The 22,611-nt window shown below is 45.4% G+C and overlaps 1 protein-coding gene across 1 annotated transcript in view; it reads right to left on the reverse strand.

Moving 5' to 3' along the window:
* Positions 1–3,522: 3,522 nt before the first annotated feature.
* Positions 3,523–22,611, reverse strand: part of BMP1 (bone morphogenetic protein 1) — a gene marked incomplete at its 5' end in the record, with an annotated part of 47,032 nt that continues 27,943 nt past the window's right edge. Inside the window, 5 exons of the mRNA XM_073588955.1 lie at positions 3,523–4,322; positions 10,268–10,518; positions 10,986–11,199; positions 14,502–14,629; positions 15,834–15,959. Of these exons, the coding sequence (XP_073445056.1) occupies positions 4,188–4,322; positions 10,268–10,518; positions 10,986–11,199; positions 14,502–14,629; positions 15,834–15,959 (854 nt within the window). The remainder of the gene's footprint in view (positions 4,323–10,267; positions 10,519–10,985; positions 11,200–14,501; positions 14,630–15,833; positions 15,960–22,611) is intronic.

Consider the following 22,611-nt stretch of genomic DNA (forward strand, 5'->3'; position numbering starts at 1 on the left):
CAATGCTCTGCACCTGGGGTAAATGACATAGCTAATCAGAAGAACTATTCTACATTTCTATTTGAAGATAATTGGTCATATTATTATTACACCCACTACATGTTGGGAAAGGATCTTGGAGTCGCATGTTGGGAAAGAGTCTACAGTCGCAGCGTAGGCCCACATTTACTTCATGGCCAAAGTCCGCTAGGTATTCCAGCGTAATACAAGTTAATGTGGGTGCAATACTGCGACCGCAGACCGAAAAAAAAAAAAAAAAAAAAAATCAATCACAAAAATCCAACGTCGCTGTGCTTTTTGTAACTTGCATGGCGTGGTCGCTGTACCCTCGGGGTCACAATGTGACCCCATTCACTTCACAGCGATTCCTATCTAAATTTGGCCGTGTGACCTGTGTTGCGGCCAAAATCTGTGTAGCCCCCAGCCTAATGTCTGCGATCACTGAGTGACCAGCCTCCGTATAAAATCGGAGCACAGTGCACGAACTGGCCGGCCGCTACCCCGAGCCAGATAGTGGCATATGATTCTATACAGCTGTCACGCTCGGGTGGGCAGAGCCGCCAGCCAGTCCGTGCACTGCATTCTCGCTAGCTCCGATTTATATGGCCGTCTGACAGTCCTAACAGCCTGGTCCAGCTCCCATAAGCCAGAGCCAGCCAAGCATCAGGCAAATGGAGTACTACATGGTGGCCACACATTCTAATAGAGCAGGTTTCAAACCCCTATTACATGACGACTGCCCGCTAATGGGGCATCAGACCTCTCGAAAAAACATTTTTTACTGTAGCCAGCACACGTTTAGGCCTCATTTATAAAAATTCGCAGCAGTGGAGTAACGAGGACAGAATTGTATTTTATTGTTTGTTTTTTAGAACAAGCAATTATAAAGTGTGAAGGTTTGTGCGGGGTCCATCATACCGTGTGGAGGGTATAGTACAGTGTGGAGTGCTATGGGGCCATTACAAAGTATGTAAGCCAATTATACTGCATGAAAAGACTATGTAGGAGGTCACAGTTGGGGGATCATACTGTGTTGGGGGTCACCATACTTTTTCTGGGGCAGTTGAGGGGTGGGGTACAGTAGGGTCATCATACTGTGTGGGGGCCATTATATTGTATGTTGGCCCATTATACTGCATGGAGGGCTGTATGGGGGGGGGGGGGGGTTATCATACTGTGTTGGGGGTCACCATATATTTCCGGGGCAGTTGAAGGGTGGGGTACAGTAGGGTCACCATACTGTGTAGGGGCCATTATATTGAATGTTGGCCCATTATACTGCATGGAGGGCTGTATGGGGGGGGACAGATCATACTGTGTTGGGGGTCACCATATATTCCCAGGGCAGTTGAGGGGTGGGGTCATCATACTGTGCGTTCGGAGAGTACTCACTGTAGGGGTATCTTAGTGTTTGTGGGGCACTTTTATTGACATCATACTTTACGAGTGCAATGAAAGGGAATCTAGGGTGAGGAATCCAGTAGGAGGAGTATTAGTAAGGACACATAGGGCAGCAGTGGCTCAGCACTGGGGTATCAGCAGGATGAGGGGTTTGTGCCCAAAATGTGAGAAGTGTAATGTGTCTTTGTTATAATCTCTGCAAACAAGACCTGGCTGGAGAAGTCATCATGTCGGTCTGGGCCAGATGGAAAAGTAAACGACTCCATCAGAAAGAATGTCACCTGTAAGTCACCATCTATAACTACTGTGATCTCTTACATGTTCTGCAGGACTGTTATCTTCCACTATATGGTGGTAATATCAGTGCTGGTCTTTGTGTAGAGATTATTTTCAGTAGCAGCGCTGTCATCTGCTGAGGTTCTCCTACATCCACTATTGGGGGACGCCACCATAGTTGCATTCAGGGTTACATGGTTAGGGGTCCCCCCTGAACCAAACCTCTAGCTACACCTCTGCTAAAGAGTCAGTGATTTCCTATATTATACACAGCTGCAAACAAAATTATTCACACCCCCCCCATTGCAAATTAGGTTTATAAGCAACATTTACTAACTTTCTGCTTTTGCCATAAACCAATGAAACAAGAACATTGCAAATAATTAACAACCAACGTTAACAAGTGGTTTATCCAAACTTGTCACAAAATGCAACTTTCACCGATGACTGCAGTCACAGAATTATTTACTCCCTCATGACAAGTGTCTTTAGTACTTCGTAGAGCACCTCTGGCTGTTATGACCTGCTGCAGATGTGATGTATCGCCAGACAGCAGATTCTGGCCTCATCCCTGAGGAGCCTTAGCCCATTCCTAATGGGCAGTGGCCTTCAGTTCAGTAATACTTTTGGGTTGTCAAGAGAGTGGTCTAAACATTTAATAAAAGTGATTCTTGCCTTGCACAAACCAGGAAAATGTTACAATTAGATAAAAATGCACTGAATGTTTCTAAACATACAGAGAGAAGTAGAGTTCGAAGCAGTCACCGGCTGCCACCAGATTTCTGAAGAGGCAGGAGGTTAAATACCCTCGAGTGACTTCTCACACAAGAGCAGAATGAAAACAAAAAAAACCCAAAAAATCAGTTGGCTCCAATATTCAACATAGCGAGAACTTTTTTTTCTTTGCCTTTGGACCAGCGGGATGTCTGGATGAAAAAAAATTAAGCATACGTTTTAAAGAACACCCTGCCTAGATTGAAGCATGGCAGTGGCTGGGTGATGCCTAAGGCCAAGCATGGCAGTGGCTGGGTGATGCCTATGGCCAAGCATGGCAGTGGCTGGTTAATATTTACAATAAAGCATGCAAGTGGCTCAGTGATACCTACAATGAAGCATGGCAATGGCTTAGTTACCTCTACAGTGAAGCATGGGGTTTGTTGGGTGATGCCTACAGTGAAGCATGACAGTGGCTTGGTAATGCTAGGAGATAGCACCCTCCTTCTGTGAAGATAAAGCCTGGGCGTCATTGCACGTTTCAACATGCCTCCAAGTCCACCAAGGCTTGATCTCAGAAAAAGTCCAGGATTCTGGAGTGACAAAGTCCCCCGACTTGAACCCCATAGAAAATCTTTGGTGGGACGTGAAGGCGGCGGGTGTTTCAGGAAACCCAAGTATATCAGTAACCTGGAGGCACCTGTCCATAAGAAACAGGCCAAGATAACTCAGGAACGCTGCAAGAAGCTGCTGTCTGGCCATACATCAAGTTTGCAGCAGGTTGTAACAGCCAGGGGTGCTCTACTAAGTACTCAAGACCTTATATAAAAGGGTGAATAAGTCTTCCAAAAAAAAAAAGTGGCCTTTTGTGCTGAATTTGTAAAAATCACATATTCGTTGTGTTATTTACATCATTCGTGTGATTGCAGACAGCTGAACGTTTGTACATTTTGCTAATAAACCAAATTTGCTGTGGGGGGGAGGGGTAATTTTTGTTGCAGCTGTATATAACCATACTCACGTATACCACATGTACAACACTCCGGCATCCATCACACATGTGCATTCCTATTTAATGGTTGTTCTCTTTGTACATTTTCATGAACAGAGCACCAGTTCAACACTTCGAACCACAGTGGCGACCATCTTTAATGAGTCCATAGCTTACACACATTCATGGCAGACGCTCTCGCCAAGTGCTACAGGGCCGGAACTTCCGTACATGGCTCAGCGAGTACGAATTCTAGTCTTTTCAAGATCGGATGAAGCGAGAGGAGGCCTATAAAATAAGGGGGAGCCTTTACAAAAGCCTTTACAGAATATGAGCCCCTCAAAAGGGGCAGATTAAAATTTAGAGAAGGAGGGGGTCAATACAAAAAAGTAAAAAGGGGGAGGGGCTGGAACTTCCATAGAGAAAATGACTAAAGACCTAGGAAGCAAAATTCACAGGATAACTTCGGACCCCCATCCACCTCCCCTTAGCACTCAGCACAGCACCCACGTTTTAGGCAGAGTGTATGTCATGTGTGTATACGCATGTACAAATGGAACAGAGTGTGTAAATATATATATATATATATATATATGGAAATAGTCTATTTTCTTCTGCCGACACGAGTCTGTGCCCTTGGATATCCCTGAGGCTCATCTAGTCCATTATCCCATGTGATGCGGCTTGCAGCCTTACAACCGCAGATTAGATTTTTTGGGGTGGGGGGGTCCCGCAGCTCAGGATACATCCCTGTAGAAGGACTTGGTCCCAGATCCAATGAGGCAGAGGACGGAGTGGTCGGATGTCACTTGCGAGCTTGAAGAGTGTCTTGGAATTTAGTGCTGGTGTATCGAATGTGAAATCCCTTCTTGTTAATTGAGTCGTCCGAGTGGAACCTGATTGTCAGCGAGTCACCGGATGAATAAACTTCCTCTGGGGGCTGCGGGAAGGCAAAAAAAACAGGTGATCAAGCGTTACAGATTAAGAATAATCCAGAACGATCAATGGGGACAAATTCAATAAAAAAAGTGAAACGCGTGAGTAGCTTATCCATTGAGGCGACAGGAACATAATAAACGCAACGGGAGCTTTGACACTGTAAAAGGGGCTCATCCCAAAGGCGGCACAAAAAGACCACAGGCCCTAGATCCTGGGTTTATTCATGACTGGGGGAAGCATCTGAAAAGCGTCAACCTCCAGCAGCCCGCTCCTTATCCTGTCATTTATAATCGTGTCGGGAGAAAACAATAAACCCACAAACGAAGTGGAAAACAAATTTTGAGGACACCTCCATTATTTTGTACTGGGGTCTTTTAATCATCAGGAGCTGGAGTGTACATTTTATCATTTTCACATATTTCATGCAACAAAATGCAAATTAATTAAATATTTGATCACTGACCAACCAGCAAGAATTCTGGCTCTGACAGACCTGTTAGTTTTCTTTTAAGAAGCCATCCTACTCTGCACTCATTACCTGTATTAATTGCACCTGTTTGATCATGTCACCTGTATAAAGGACACCTGTCTACACACTATCACACTCCAACCTCTCCACCATGGCCGAAACAAAAGAGCTGTCTAAGGACTCCAGGGACAAAATTGTAGACCTGCACAAGGCTGGGATGGGCTACAGGACAATAGGCAAGCAGATTGGTGAGAAGGCAACACTTGTTGGCACAATAACTATAAAATGGAAGAAACACAAGATGGATGGTCAATCTTCCTCAGTCAGGGGCTCCATGAAGGATCTCGCTTCGTGGGATAAGGATGATTCTGAGAAAAGTCATCAGCCCAGAACTACATGGGATGACCTGGTGAATGACCGGACGAGAGCCAGCACCACAGTCTCAAACATTACCGTTATTAAAACACTTCGACGTCATGGATTAAAATCATGCAGGGCCCACAACATCCCCCTGCTCACGCCAGCACATGTCCAGGCCTGTTGTAAGTTCACCAATGACCAACTGGATGATCCAGAGGAGGCATGGGAGAAGATCATGTGGTCAGATGAGACCAAAATAGATTTTTTTGGTATCAACTCCACTCGCAATGTTTAGAGGTAGAAGGATGAGTACAACCCCAAGAACACAGTCCCAGCCGTGAAGCATGGTGGGGGAACAAAATACTTTGGGAGTGATTTTCTGCTAAGGGGACAGGATGACCAGTGTATTGAAGGGAGGATGGATGGGGTCATTTATCACGAGATTTTGGCCAACAACCTCTTTCCCTTAGAAAGAGCATCGGCGTTGGGTCGTGGAGGGGGCTGCCAACATAACAAAGGCCCAAAACACACAGCCAGGGCAACTAAGGAGCATCTCCGTAAGAAGCATTTCATGGTCCTGGAGTGGCCTAGCCAATCTCCAGAGCTGAACCCAACAGAAAATCTTTGGAGGGAGCCGAAACTCAACGTTGCCCAGTGACAGCTCCGAAACCTATAAGATCTGTATGGAGGAGGGGGCCAAAATCCCTGCTGCAGTGTGACCTCTGTAATTACAAACAAAGGTTTCTGTACCAAATATTAAGTTCTGTTTTTCTATTCTATCAAATACTTATTTCATGCAATAAAATGCAATTTAACTATGGAAAAATCATACAATGTGAATTTCTGTTTTTATTGTTAGATTCTGTCTCTCACAGTTGAAGTGTACCTACGATAAAAATGACTGACCTCTCCTTTCTTTGTAGGAGGAAAAACTTGCAAAATCAGCAGTGTCATCATGTACTTATTATCCCCGCTGTATTTATAAGGTTGCCACTAGACTTGGCGCAGTTTAGTAGGGGGCTGCAACAGACAGATGGGGTAACAGAAAAAGAATCCAAATTGCCTAATCTTGCGATTTTAATATGAACCACTAGGCCTAATTTCGGACTCCCAATTCCTGTTGGCCACATGAACATCATACAGGAGGAGGAGGTGAGCTGTGACATCACCTATTGTCAATGGTGGATCCTGTGTTATCTATTGTATATGGAGGTGGTAGCTTTCATTGTACTCCTGTCTATCATGATAATGAGACTGCTGAAGAGTCTTTTATACAGAAGAGGACATTTGAGTCTAGTATTAGGCCTAGTGGTCCGTGTGAAAACTTCACTATTGCTGAAATTTCACTTTACTATGGATAGTGATGATGGAAAATAAAAGAATAAATCAAAAACGGCTTAAAAATACATTTAACATAAAAATACTAGACTGACGCTTCTATACAGAATGATATTCACAAATATTAACTGATGTGGATTGTCCTGCACCATTTCTATCGTGGGAGGACTAACAGAATTTTGCCGTGTGGGAACGCACCTCAATTCTATACAACTGGCTTCTGTTTTGTGTCCTATACTGTAGCAGAATGTTTAGAAATGAGAGTCCTCAGTGGTTGATACCTTTTAATGGCTAAGGCCTGTTTCACACTTCCGTTTTTGTGTCCGCCAAACGGATCCGTTTCCGTTTTTTTTGACGGAAATGGATGCCAACGGATCCGTTTTTAAAAAAACGGATCCGTTTTTGACGGATCCGCGGTAACCGTAATGGAAGTCTAGGGGACAAAAAAAACCGGATCCTGCAAAAAATGGCGGATCCGTTTTTTTACGGAAAACAACGGATTTTGACGGATTTGAAAAAACGGAAGTGTGAAACAGGCCTAACTGAAAAGATGGTAACACATTGCAAGCTTTCGAGACTACTCAGGTCTCTTCATCAGGCAAAGACAAATACAAAATCTGAAGAGTCACATATTTATACACAACACAGCACAGAAATAATGCAATAGAGAAGACAAGTGACGTGAAGCAGAATTGTCATTATGGGAGAGAGATAAACATAAATATTGGAACAGTTCATAGATAATGACACTGAAAGTTTTATTGTCCACTGATTGGGGTCCGGTTCGGTGTTGTGCGATGACCCCAGAAGGTCTGAAGAGCAAATTCCTTAATTGATGTAAAAAGACATAAATCCATGCGACACATTCATTCCTGCACGGAGTGTGTCAAAAGTTGTCATAAATTTGTACTCCCAGACTCTTCTCTCTCTCTGAGACTTGAAGTTACCTTTTAATACAAGTAATTACATGTCCATCATGCTATGACCGGGGATACAAAACTGTTTTGCCACAGGTAGTTCCATTCTTTTTTCTCTTATTGTGTGGCGATAACAATTCATCCTTGTTCTCAGTTTTTGCCCCGTCTCCCCCACATACAGACCCCCAGTGGGACATTTAGTAGAAATAATTAAGTACACCACATTAGATGTGATGCAGCTGAAAGAACCTGGGATGTTGTAGTCCTGATGTGAATTGGGGATCTTTATCTTGTCCGTGGTCATTATAAATGGACAGGTTACCAAATTACAAGAGCCACCAGAATATTAAGGAATCACCTGCTACATTACAAAGCTAAAGTTGAAAATAACTGGGTGCCTCTAGTGGTCACCTACAATCCAAATCTGGAGATGCTAAGGGGAGCTGCACGGAAATTACAACCTTTACTACAAAAAGATGCCCGATTACAATCCATTTTTCCAGACCCCCCACTGCTGTGTTTTAGGCAGCCCCCAAATCTAAGAAGCATCATTGTCAGAAGCTCCCTGTCCTCTCCAACAGCTGCAGGAACCTTTCCTTGCAACCAGAAAAAAAAAGGTAAAACCAGTTGGCTTAGCCACTCCAATGAGCAGGTGGTCAGTCCTCTTAGAACAGCATCATCAGTGCCGGATGAAGGGGGCTGGCTGACTTCTCATTGTAATAGCCAAGAAAGCCTCTTTCAAAACAGGGGCTGTCTTAGCTAGTGTAATGAGCAAACAGTCAGCCCCTTCAGAGCAGCATAATCAGTGCCGGATGAAAGAGGCTGGCTGACAGCTCATTCCAGTCGCTAAATCAGCCTTCTCCTCTGTATATGCATCACCTGTGACAGAGAAGGGGGTTGGCTTGGCTACTGGAATGAGCAGTTAGCCAGCCCCCTTCACACAGCCCTGCTTTATGTTGGGTACAAATTCGTAGTGTGGCCACCAGGACCAGAACTTGAAAACTAAAAGTCTGAGGTATCTTTCAGATGTAGAATTGCATATCTCTTGCCGACATAACACAAGGGGTTTATTAAATAAAGTGGTGACTCTACAATGGTTTAGAAAAAAAAAAAAATGCCCCCATGTAGTCTTTTATCTGGATCTACAGTGGATTTATCTTTAGAAGTACCATCTAGATGGAGGAAATTCTTGTGTACTACGGCAGGACTATGGCGATCCTTACACGGTGGTAGGATATCCAGGGGTCCTCTTTTATAGAAACTGGCTGAATCATTTCCTGAACGCTCCAGAGCCGCAGAATGGAGTCCTGTTATGTCTCTGACTTTAGCCGCAGCCATTCATTTTCTGCATGGAAACTACCACAGCGGGTACCGAGGCGGTCACCGTCCACCAGACCTCAAATGACTGCTTGTACTGAATGGAGCAATTACAGTGGGATCACAGCCCTCTGGTGCCAGGTCATTATTTCCGATGTGCCACCTACATGGTTTACCCAGTAGTTGTAGTGTAAGAAAGCATCGAGCGCAGGCAGAAGGAGCGTTTAGGGCTTTTTTTTTTACTGCAGAGGGCCACACATGAGGATTCAGCAGGCAGAGGGGCGACAGCGATGATGTTCTGTGCCCATTATACACGGAGGGTTACAATTAAGAATGGCGGGCCGTACTCAAGCATTTGGATATTTCTGTGATGAAAAACATTATGGAGATTGGCACAATTTGTAACCAGAATTCTGGTGCGATTTGTGCAGTTAAAGGGGTTGTCCGGCCTTGGGGCACAAGTCTGCGGTCACTATGTGACTCCTCACATCGCACGCATTGCGGGGATACTCCGGTGCCACGAGCGCGACCACAAGTATGTGATTTACAGTCATGCAGTCACATGCCTACTAGACATGCACGGCCTCGCTCAATGCAAGTGTATTGAGAGAGAATCTGGACACGTCTAGTCGGAATGTGGCCAGAAGTATGCAAATTGCACTGGAGACTTCTCATGGCGCTCGAAGGATACTCTATGTGACTGCATATTTGTTTGACAGCAGACTTTTAGCCTAAGGCCGTACAACCCCTTTCAAAGTATTAAGTTTATTGACAGCATGAACCATTTTTGGGGTGCAAATTGTTGTACAGTGTGCCATCCATTCTGTATGAATTTGGTGCAGCTGTCACTCAAATTAAATGATTTTGAGACTTCACTCTTAAAAGGGGTTATCTACTTTGAGGCATTTTTTATTTCTTAAATGCATGCCTTTGATTGAAGCTAAAAATTCATTTTTTTGAAATAGGGTTTCATTAAAAAAAATTTTTTGTATCCTTTGATTTTCCCCAAGCGCTTTGTTTCCATCACACATTCAGCTTCGATGTGGTCATGATAAGTCAGCTGAAAAAGAGCTCAGACAGATGAAAGTTACATACTCCCTGGCAGACTTTAATAGGCTCACTGATGGATTTTCAGTTAACTCATTCTGCAGCCAGCGTTGAGCAGCGCAACACGGGGGGGTTGTAGAAAGAAAACGATGACAAATTCTTACTGAAACCCAATTACGAAAATGATACAAAGACAAATACATGGATTTTTGTTATAAAAGGATTTGGAGAAGATTAGGTTTTAGGTTCAGGGTCCCTTTCTTTGTCCCTTATAACACTTATAAGTTTTTAGTTGCTATGCCTAAGGAAGCCCCTTGAAACAGCGGACCGGTGGGACCCCCAGCAATCTAACACCAATTGTCTATCCTAAGAACAAGCCATCAATTTAAAGAAACTTTATAAACTTTTGTCAACTTTAAAAAGACCATGAGAATCAAAATGTTGAAAACGTGCGCACACACACACACACACACAATGCTGCCACGCCGGTATACATACCCCTGACCCGCAGTATCTCCCCATCCTGGGGGAGGTCTCAGTAGGCCCATCATATATCTCTATGTAGTCATATCCACAGTCCTGCTCCTCCTCCAGCTCAAAGCTCTGGAACACCAGCTCCACTCCATAGTTTCCCTCGGATTGCAGGTGCCACGTGCATTCTGTGGCCGGTGGGTGCACGTCATCTCCAAATTTAAAATGAGAGTATAGCTCCTTGGTACGGACTTCTGCCAGTAAAGTCCCTCCGCACTCTGAAAAGGAGAAAGCAAATAATCCATTCCTAATCAATCCCATCACGTAATGTCACTGTCTCACGAGAACATTTATTTTGGGCTTAGGTTATTTTATCAAAGAGTATTAGCAACCAAGCAAAATTATTGGCGCTGGTTACTTTCAGAGCAAGCAGGGGAGCCTATTATGTGAATGTCTACCCCTCGGGAAAAAAAAAATTCTTGGGTGATACAACATGTAGAAGAGGGGGAGAGGGAGGAGATGCAGCTGCAGCTTCTTATGTAGTGAAAACACATGGAGGTGGAGCCAGAATGGTGGACATCCAAATGGCTTAGACCTCTGACATCATATTAGGAAGGCTCCGCCCACACAGCAGACCAAACACAGAAGGGAAGGAATCACCAAAAATATTCAGGTCATAGTTTGGGGTCATGTGAACACTGGGTTCTAATGTTCATTAGTAAGGAGCAGCAGGGATGTTTCTTACCAGTGGTCACCTCGGCCACAAATCCCCTTTTCTGTACGGAATTGTCGGAAACGAATTTGAGAAACATGTGTCTTCCAGGAGCGACCAGCGGATCGGGGACCTTACTGCCGCAGAGACGTTTTAGGACCGGAGCCTGAGCGTTTACACCAGAGTAAACTTCAATGTGGTCATACATACATTCCTGGTGGGACTCCATCTCCAGCTCTTTCATCACCTGCCAAGGAAAAAAAAAAAAAAAAAGGGGGTGGGCATCAAATGACTACTGAGAAGACAAAAACAAAAAATCTTTTAATTTCCATCCATAATTTCTCCATCGTCAGGTTCTTTCAGTTTTAGAAAAGCAGGAAAAACTTTGGATGTAAACCAGAGAATGCCATTCAATTTACATAGGACTTCAGTTTTGGTATTTTTTTATTTTTTGGTATCGTGTGTCTTTTCAGGAAGAGTATAGGTTTTTCTAATTAATAAACAGCAATTTCCCTATATTTGGTGTAAAAAAAAAAAAAATATTTAGAAGTTACTCTGAGCCCAAACTATATGATTCAACAGGTTCAGCCTTGGTTTCACAACATCACTGTTATAAAAACCCCCTCCAGATGGCCCAGGAAGTCTCAACTCATTCCCTTGGCATCCATTGTCTCTTGTGCCTTCTGTCACATATCTTTGGTTTCCTTCGCCGTTTTGACAACCAACATCAGACTGCAAATGTTAAAAGAGAGGTCTGCGCTATCTGTTGGGAACACTAACCGAGTGGCACCATAAAGACCTTCTTTTTGGGGGCACCATCCAGGTCACACCATATTTTGATATTTTTACACAAGGAAATTTTTTGAAGACAATTTTTCGGGGCTCAATTTCTTTTAGGTGCTGTCTATTGGGAGCAGTAACAAGGTAGTGGCATCCGCGCCATGCACCCCTTCTAGGCCAGCGCCACACGCGACCCCCTCCAGGCCAGCGCCACACACACACGCACCCCCTCCAGGCCAGCGCCACACATACGCGCACCCCCTCCAGGCCAGCGCCACACATACGCGCACCCCCTCCAGGCCAGCGCCACACACACGCGCACCCCCTCCAGGCCAGCGCCACACACACACACGCACCCCCTCCAGGCCAGCGCCACACACACACGCACCCCCTCCAGGCCAGCGCCACACACACACACGCACCCCCTCCAGGCCAGCGCCACACACACACGCACCCCCTCCAGGCCAGCGCCACACACACACGCACCCCCTCCAGGCCAGCGCCACACACACGCACCCCCTCCAGGCCAGCGCCACACACACACACCCCCCTCCAGGCCAGCGCCACACACACACACACACACCCCCTCCAGGCCAGCGCCACACACACACACACATACACACACACACACACACACCCTCCAGGCCAGCGCCACACACACACACACACACACACCCCCCCCCTCCAGGCCAGCGCCACACACACACCCCCCCCCTCCAGGCCAGCGCCACACACCCCCCGTCCAGGCCAGCTCCACACACACACACACCCCCTCCAGGCCAGCGCCCCACACACACACACCCCCTCCAGGCCAGCGCCACACACACACACACACACACACCCTCCAGGCCAGCGCCACACACACACACACACACACACACCCTCCAGGCCAGCGCCACACACACACACACACACACACACACACACACACACACACACACACACACACCCCCTCCAGGCCAGCGCCCCACACACACCCCCCCCCTCCAGGCCAGCGCCACACACACACACACACACCCCCCTCCAGGCCAGTGCCACACACACACACACACACCCTCTCCAGGCCAGCGCCACACACACACGCACCCCCTCTCCAGGCCAGCGCCACACACACACGCACCCCCTCCAGGCCAGCGCCACACACACACGCACCCCCTCCAGGCCAGCGCCACACGCACCCCCTCCAGGCCAGCGCCACACACGCACGCACACACACACACACACACACCCTCCAGGCCAGCGCCACACACACACACACACCCCCCCTCCAGGCCAGCGCCACACACACACACACACCCCCTCCAGGCCAGTGCCACACACACACACACACACACACACACACACACCCTCCAGGCCAGCGCCACACACACACACACACACACACACACACCCTCCAGGCCAGCGCCACACACACACACACACACCCCTCCAGGCCAGCGCCACACACACACACACACCCCCCCTCCAGGCCAGTGCCACACACACACACACACACACACACACACACACACACACACCCCCTCCAGGCCAGTGCCACACACACACACACACACACACACCCCCTCCAGGCCAGCGCCACACACACACACACACCCCTCCAGGCCAGCGCCACACACACACACACACACACACACACACACACCCCCTCCAGGCCAGTGCCACACACACACACACACACACACCCCCTCCAGGCCAGTGCCACACACACACACACACACACACACACACCCTCCAGGCCAGCGCCACACACACACCCCCCGTCCAGGCCAGCGCCACACACACACGCACCCCCTCCAGGCCAGCGCCACACACACACGCACCCCCTCCAGGCCAGCGCCACACACACACGCACCCCCTCCAGGCCAGCGCCACACACACACGCACCCCCTCCAGGCCAGCGCCACACACACACACGCACCCCCTCCAGGCCAGCGCCACACACACACACGCACCCCCTCCAGGCCAGCGCCACACACACGCACCCCCTCCAGGCCAGCGCCACACACACGCACCCCCTCCAGGCCAGCGCCACACACACGCACCCCCTCCAGGCCAGCGCCACACACACACACACACACACCCCCCTCCAGGCCAGCGCCACACACACACCCCCTCCAGGCCAGCGCCACACACACACACACACACACACACACACACACACACACACACACCCCCCCCCTCCAGGCCAGCGCCCCACACACACACACACACACCCCCCCTCCAGGCCAGCGCCACACACACACACACACATACCCCCCCTCCAGGCCAGCACCACACACACACACCCCCCTCCAGGCCAGCGCCACACACACACACACACCCCCCTCCAGGCCAGCGCGCCACACACACACACACACACCCTCTAGGCCAGCGCCACACGCGCAACCCCTCAAAGGCCGGCGCCACACACACAACCCTTCTAGGTGCCTTTCCGGGAGGCAGTATTTTTAGTAATAATTCATATGTGCCACCAATTTTTGGACCCATTAACTTTTAGAGCCAGTCAGTGGCCCCTATTATTTTTTTTTTTTTTTTGGGGGGGGGGGGTCACAATTAGTAAGTACACTGTGGCACTATGTAATGCAGTTCCTACAGACACTCTGGCAGTATTATACACACAGGCAGTTTAGGCCATAGGTGGATATTACTGTTGTCCCATTAATATACGGTATAATATAAGTAGATTATTTTAACATTTCGTTTGATGACCGATGAGAAATAACTGTACTTCTGTGCACCCCCACAGGTCAGGGTGAGACTGTGGCTTACCAGCTTCACTCTGTGTCCTGGGGTGGCAGTCACAAGCCACGTGCACACCTTCTTGTTGGGGTACGTGTCGGGCCAGTTGGGGCTGGTGATGTTCTGATTACTGGCGGTCACATTGTGGTTACAGCCCGCTGAAAGGAAGACATTAACAATATCTGTGAAAGGGTCTCATCAACCCCTAAGGCCACCCACCACCAAGCAAAGCTCAGATCGCTGCTGTTATCCCATTAATGTTGCTGCCATCAATCTCCAATAGCAATATTTCATACAAGAGTTCCGTGCACCCTTCCAACCTTCCGCAACACTATGGTAGCCGGGGGTCTGCTAAAGGCCATGCATGGATGCCATGATAGTATTCCTGTGACGCCAAACTGGGCTTCCTAGGAGACCGCAATTTTAGATTTACATTGCAGTACATAAGACAAGCAGGCGGACTATCACGGGTTCAATGCCACTTTGGGGAACTAAAAATATAAAGTGTAAAGTTTGCAAAACTACTATATCTATCTATCTATATACATATATACATACACACATACACACACACACACACACAAAAATGAAAATCGAAACGTCACCCCCTACTCCTCCGTTTTCCCACATTTAAAATAAATTTAAAAAATATACGGTATGTATAAAAATTTTTGGTCTATAAAAAAAAATAATCGTCAAAATATAAATTTAATAAATGCTGCAGAGAAAAGGACCAAAATGGTGGAATTACGATTTTTCGATTGCTGCATCTACACAAAAAATGCAATAAAGGAGCAAACATTATATAGGCCCCAAAATAATAGAAAAATGAAAAACAATATAGCTCTTGGAAGAGGGGGTAGGGGAAAATTAATGTGCAAAAATAGTAAGGAAAAAAACTAAGCACGTTTTCTTAGTGCTGGCACAGATTACTCCAAAACAGGTATTGTTTTTCTTCTTGTACAATAACCTGTACAGTCACTTCACTAGTTTTTAGCAGTAAAATTACACTATAACATTTAAAATACTATGCTGCAGCGCCCTGCAACTACCACTAGATGGCGCTTACTAAAAAACTATTGCACATTGTTTTCAGTTTTATGCAGTTAGCTCCCCCTAGTGGTGACTGCAAAATATATATTTTTTTTTTTTTATTTGTGTGTACTGTAGGGAATTTAGAGCTCTGTGTCAGGAAAACCAGAAGACTCCTTGTCATAATGGTTTATGAACACAGAATTATAAACCCATTTAGATTTGCTCTGATATCAGGCAGATTTCCTTTGATCAGACATGAAGGCAAATGATGACGAGATGCGCTGTACCCCTTCAGTAGATGCGCTTTTTACTTTTCTTATAGATTACCCTCTTTGCAGTCATGCTTGTTCTCATGCAGGGTGAATCCGCTCCGACAGCTGCAGACATAGCTGCCCTGGGTGTTGACGCACTCGTGCTGACAGCCCCCGTTCTCCCGAGAGCATTCGTCTTTATCTGTAACACAAGGACAAGGAATGGATCACTGCAACGAATGATGGAGTAGAGAAAAGGAGAGAGGGGGGAGAGTTAGGAAAGCTTGGCACGTCCCCCATCCCCCACCACCGATACCAGCACTGCATTACCTGAGAAGCACAGAGGGGGGCACCAGCTAGGACAAGAGAAGTGGCTTCATATAGTGGGAGAGGGGGTCAATGAAGGGAAACAGTCAGAGGGCATGTGTCCCCCACCATCACTCCGATTCTCAGCTATTACCTTACAGATTCCCCGCCCCCGAGGAGCGATGTTCGCCAATTACCCTCCCTCCATAGGTACAAATGTACTGATACCGCTTGTTAAAAAAAACAAAAAAACAATAAAAATAGATATTTATTTACTAAAATAATAAAAATGATCCATGTAACAGTTATTTGCTGAAAGAGTTCCTACCAATCCCAAAAGTCTCTGAAAGAATGGTGGGGCCCCAGACTTCTCAAATGTCAAAATTTGGCAGCAATGTATAATGGGGTGGTGGGCAGTGAAGGGGTACAGAGGTAAGGGAGAATGACGTATACAGAGGTGGGGAGGGAGTAAGAAGTTGGGGGACTTTCGTTAAGGGGAGCGATTCTTTTTCGTCGTCCTGGTTTTCATTCGGGGGCGCTTCCGGGGTAAAGCCTGCTGCGGCTGCTGTTTCATTTTTTGGAGCTGTAATAACTTCTGTTTGTTCTTCTTCTCTGTAATGAGAGAGGGAAGGGGAGAAGGAGAGCGGAAGGAAGAAAAAAAAAAAAAAATAACAGGTGGGGGGTGTGGGGAAGAGGAAAGAAAGCAGAAGTAGTAGAGGATAGCAGCGAAGGTAAAGGAACACAAAGGGGAAAGAGGAGAGAGTGAATGTACGAACATCAGGGACAAAAGCAAAAATAAGCAAAAATGTGGAAAGTGGGGGGGCACAAGTACAGACCTATAATACAGCGTAAGGGGGGGGGAGCAGGAAGGAGGAGGACATGAGGCAAGTAAAGGGATAGGATCAAAGAAAGGAGACGGGGATGGGGCAATCGTTTCCTTGTTCTGATCCTCTATACAGAGCTGGAAGCTGAAGTATTATTATCGTGCAGGGCGAGAGGGTCATGCCGCTTAGATGCCAAGCACAGCATGCAGCCGTATAAAAAAAAAAAAAAAAAGGGAGAGGGCACAGCTACTCCATAGATACCTCAATACCCTTCCCCCATCTCAATAATACCACTATATATGATCACCATTCTGTATAGTCTCAGAGACACACCCAATCTGGTCTCTTGTATACCAAGGGCTTACATTAATATATACCGCAATTCAGCGAAACTGAAGGTCTACCGTAGATAAGGGGGGGTCTACACACCCGGTTTAAAATGCCAGATATACCGGTAATGTCAAGAAAGTCATAACAGGAATAAAAACTTCTAAATTTTTCCACCTTTAATGTCACCAATAATCTGTAGTCTAAGTAACATTTCTCCTTGTGGAGAATGACATATCAGCTCTGGCATGCCAAGGTAAGGCTGGTTTCACATTAGCGCTTTTTAAGCGCACGCACGGCCGGGGGTAGCTCCGCCCCCGAGCCGGCTCTCTGCCCGGCGTGCCCGCCCCTTGCTTGTAGCGCCGCCTCCTAGCGCACAGCAGCGCCTGCGATCGGCGCACCCTATCTTTAGCATAGGGTGCGCAGATCGTGCGCTAGTTGCGCTTTGACCTGCGCTGCGCACTTTTGACGGTGCGCCGTGTGCTCCAAAATCAAACTTTTCGGATTTCGGCGTGCTCGGCGCACCGTCAAAAGTGCGCAGCGCAGGTCAAAGCGCAACTAGCGCACGGCCTGCGCACGATCTGCGCACCCTATGCTAAAGATAGGGTGCGCCGATCGCAGGCGCCGATGTGCGCTAGGAGGCGGCGCTACAAGCAAGGGGCGGGCACGCCGGGCAGAGAGCCGGCTCGGGGGCGGAGCTACCCCCGGCCGTGCGTGCGCTTAAAAAGCGCTAATGTGAAACCAGCCTTAAGAGGCTTTTTCGCCGTGTAATGCCTCTCTGGGAAATTCGAGTCCTCTTGTTCTCTGAAGCAGCAATTTGCACAATTATCTGTACAAATCCATTGAGAAAAACAAAAAAATTATTAGAACTGAAAATGATGTGGTGGCAGAAGTGTGAACCCCCTCTTATAATGGGGGATACGGTTGTGCTAAGTATTGATCGATCCCATTTATACTCATCTTACACAGTAAGCCATGCACAGCCACCATCATTTACAAGGATTCTGACATTTTATTAGTGGTTTTTAGAGCAAAAGCCATAAAGAGCTTACAACCCAGCAAAGGGATAACATTGTTGAAAGCTATGGTACAAAAAATTTATCCAAGGAATTAGACATATCATGGAATACTGTGGAGTGGATTAAATTTGTCGCAACAGGTGTCATTACCTAGAATTGGATGTCCCTAAAAAATAAAAATAAAAGAAGAAAATTGGCACAGAAGGCTACAGCAACATTAAAGGAGCTGCAGGAATTTCTGGCAAGTATTGGTTGTTTCTGCATGTGCCAATAAGCTCCCGTACTTTTCGTATGTCTGGTCTGTGGGGTAAGGTGACAAGACGAAAGCCTTTTCTTACAAAGAAAAATATCCAAGCCCAGCCATGTTTTGCCAAAACCTACTTAGAAGTCTGTCAAAACCATGTGGGGAAACGGTTTATGTCTGATGACACTAAGGCTGAATGTTTTGGCTATAATTCCAAAAGGTATGCTTCGTGTCAAACCAACCCTGCATATCAAAAGAACACCATACCCACCATGAAGCATGGTGGAGGAAGCATTCTTTGGGGCTGTTTTTCGGCAGTTGTAACTGGGGCTTTAGTCAAGGTGAAGGTAATTCTGAACAGTTCCAAATAGTCAACTTTGCAACAAATACTGCAGACATCTGCTGAAAATGAATACAAATTTCACCTTTCAGCACAACAACTCTACACTTGCTTCCAAATAAAAAAGAAAAAGGCTTTGCCAGATTTGGAATAGGCCAAAGGAAAAAAGTTCAGAAACTATTCTTCCTGCTATTACCTTTTTGTTACATAACTAAAAGCTGGCATTTTAGAAGGGGTGTGTAAACTTTTATATCCACTGTATATTTGGGCTGATAAAGAATTGTCTAGGCAAGCAAAGGGTATGTTCACATGCTGTGGAATTTCCACGCTGATGAGCTGGAGGGAAATCCGCAAAGTATTAAATAAGCAGCAAAGAGAAGGAGATTTTATGATCTCCCAATTCACACACAAAACACGGAACATAAATTGATCACGGATTTCAAAAATGTTTTTTTTTTTTAAAAAACGTGAAGTGTACGGCGAATAGGCAGAATTACCATTTTTGGGGGCCGCTGCTGAGGAAACATACCCTGAATCAGCAGCATTTATGTATATTTATGCTGGAAAATCTACATGTACGACTGCTTTAGGGTTTTGCACTTAGGATGACTATACGAAAAGTACAGATGTAAAGGGTCGGCATTAACTACCGATTTTGGAATTTAGCTTGAAATTCTCAACAAAGCGCGGTAACAAAGAAAGATCTGTGGAATATTTCAATAAAACACATACGAAAAATATCTAACGTTGCACAGCAATACAGATTTATTGCAGGGTATTATAGCAGCAGCGATCAGAAGACCACAGGTTCAGGTCTACAGTTGCAACTAATGAACAAAAGTTTAAAAAAAAGAACAAAAAAAAAAAACTTTAAAAACTTTTTTTGAAAAATTAAAAAAAAAAAAAGTAAAAAAAACCAAACCCACATTTTAAAAAGTACGCATAATTGGTCTTTAACGACCCAAACTACCAGAATATTTATCCTGCATATTGACCACCAACATGGCAGAAATGCTAATTTTGCCACTTCCCTCCAACCTTCCCACCCCAAAAAAAAACAAACACATTTTGATGTTAGTTTAATACATTATATTCACCCCAAAATGCTGGCATTAAAAAATACAAATTGTCTTGCAATAGTTAAGCCTTTGTACGGCAATTTCAATCGAAAACTAAAATTAAAAAAAGTTTTTGCTATCGGAACGCAGTGATGTAAAGCAAAAACAAGGTAGCCTGAATACACCTTACAGGGAAACAGTCATTGATTTATACTGCCTGAAACCACGGGCAGCACAAATCAGAGCCTGGCTGCATTATTACCACCATGTACAGTCATGGCCAGAAAAGTGTTGGCACTCGAAGTTGTTCCAGAAAATGAAGTAGTTCTCTCAGAAAATTATTATTGCAATTATACACGTTTATTTCCTTTGTGTGTATTGGAACAAGAGGGGAAAAAAAAAAAAAAAAAAGGAAAATTGGACAATTTCACGCAAAACAAGAAGAATGGGCAGGACAAAATTGTTGACACTTTGCCAAAATTATGGGCAAACAGCTTTGTTTCAAACGTGATGCTTGTTCAAACTCACCTGTGGCAAGTAACAGGAGTGGTCAATATGAAAATCACACCTGAAACCAGATAAAAAGGGGAGAAGATGACTCAATCTTTTGGGTGTGTGTGTGTGTGTGTGTGTGTGTGTGTGTGTGTGTGTGTGTGTGCACGCGCGTGCGCCACACTAAGCATGAAGAACAGAAAGAGAACTGTTTGAGAACCAAAATTGTTGAATATCAACAATCTCAAGGTTACAAGTCCATCTCTACGTAGTGTTGTTCCTGTGCACAACATCCTCTAGAACTTTACAAAATTCATGAAAGCTTGCAACGCAGGATAGTTCGGATGGTGGATAAGCAGCCCCAATCAAGTTCCAAAGAAATTCAAACAGTCCTTCAGGAATAGGGTGCATCAGTGTCAGTGCAAACTATCCATCTACATTGGAATGAAATTAAACACTATGGCAGAAGGACCCCACTGCTGACACAGATATAAAAAAGCTATACTGCATTTTGACAAAATGTATGCAAGCAAGTCAAAATTCTTGAGTTCTGAAGTGGCGAGCAATAAGTCCGGATCTAAATCCCATTGATCACCTGTTGAGAGATCTTAAATTTGCTGTTGGGAGAAGGCGCCTTCAAATATGAGAGACCGGGAGCAGTTTGCAAAAGAACATTGCTCAAAATTCCAGTTGAGAGGTATAAGATAGAATACTAGAGTTCAAAGGAATCTCCATGGTCATCGTAACCAACCCCAGCTCAAAGCAGGATTCACTAAACCATCTCAGACAGGTGTGTCAAGTCTTTGTTTTGTTTGAAGACTTCCATTGAAGGAGAACTCACCACCTCTCGTGACATCCTCTTCCACGCATTAATCACCCTCACTGTCAAAAAGTTTTTTCTAATATCTAATCTGTAACTTCTGCCTTTCAGTTTCATTCCATTGCTTTTCGTGTTTCCATGTGCAAATGAGAATAAGGATGATTCCTCTACACAGTGACATCCTTTCAGATATTTGTAGACAGCTACTAAGTCTCCAATTAGCCTTCTTCTATACAAGCTAAAGATTACCAGATCCTTTAACCATACCATGTAGGACATACTTTGAAGTCCGCTCACCATCCTGGTAGCTCTTCTCTGAACTTGCTCCAGTTTTTTTTTTAAGGTCTTTTTAAAATGTGGTGCCCAGAACTGGACAGTATTCCAGATGACCAAGGAGGAGTAGAGGGGGATCATTATGTCACGTGATCTAGACTCTATGGCTTCTCTTAATACATCCTAGAACTGTGTTTGTCTTTTTTGCTGCTGCAACACACTGGTGATGCATGTGCAGACTGATCTATTAGTATACCAAAGTCTTTTTTTACAAGTGCTGTTGCTTAGTTCTATTCCTCCCATTCTATAGATGTAATTTGTTTTTCTTGCCCAAATGTAGAATCTTGCATTTCTCCCTGTTAAATACCGTTTTATTAGTCGCTGCCCATTGTTCAAGCTTACCTAGATCCTTCTGAATCCTCTGTCTTCTCTAGTGTTAGCTATCCTTCCAAGTTTTGCATCATCTGCAAATTTGAATACTTTATCTTCAGTTCCCTTATCTAGATTATTTATAAAAATGTTGAAAAATACTGGGGCCAGGACAGAGTTTTGTGGTACCCAACTTGAAATACTTTTACAATTACAATTTATTACCACTGAGTACGATCACTGAGCCAGTTATGAACCCACCTAACCGTAGCCTTGTTAATCCTAACTCTTACAGTAGCCTAGGATGTAATTCATCTGGACCAGGAGATTTAAATTCATTTAAATTAGCTGTTTCCTCACCATCTCTCTGTTTATGGATAGTGTGGATTCTTTTATTCCTTCAATGTCACCGTGAAGATCAGTTGCATTGGCTTTCTTAGAGAACACAGATACAAAATAGGAATTTTAAAGTTCGGCCTTCTCATCATTTTTGACCACATCAGCCTTTTTAACCAGTAAAAATTCTATAGCATCTTTGACTTTAATTTTGCTTTTGACATACCCCAAAATCCTTTTTTGCTACTTTTGGTCTCCCTTGCAAGCCTCACTTCATTACTGGCTTTAGCTCTTCTAACTCTTACCCTGCATTCCCTGCAAACAGCATTATATTCTTCATTAGATATGCCCCACTCTTTCCATTTGATATACATTTCTTTTTTCCTTTTAACAAGTGATTAAGTTCTGTGTTCATCCACCCTGGTCTCTTTAAATGCTTCCAATTC

The sequence above is a fragment of the Dendrobates tinctorius genome, unplaced genomic scaffold (assembly GCF_039654945.1).
Source record: "Dendrobates tinctorius isolate UK_male_01 unplaced genomic scaffold, ASM3965494v1 ptg000104l, whole genome shotgun sequence".
NCBI classification, from domain to species: domain Eukaryota; kingdom Metazoa; phylum Chordata; class Amphibia; order Anura; family Dendrobatidae; genus Dendrobates; species Dendrobates tinctorius.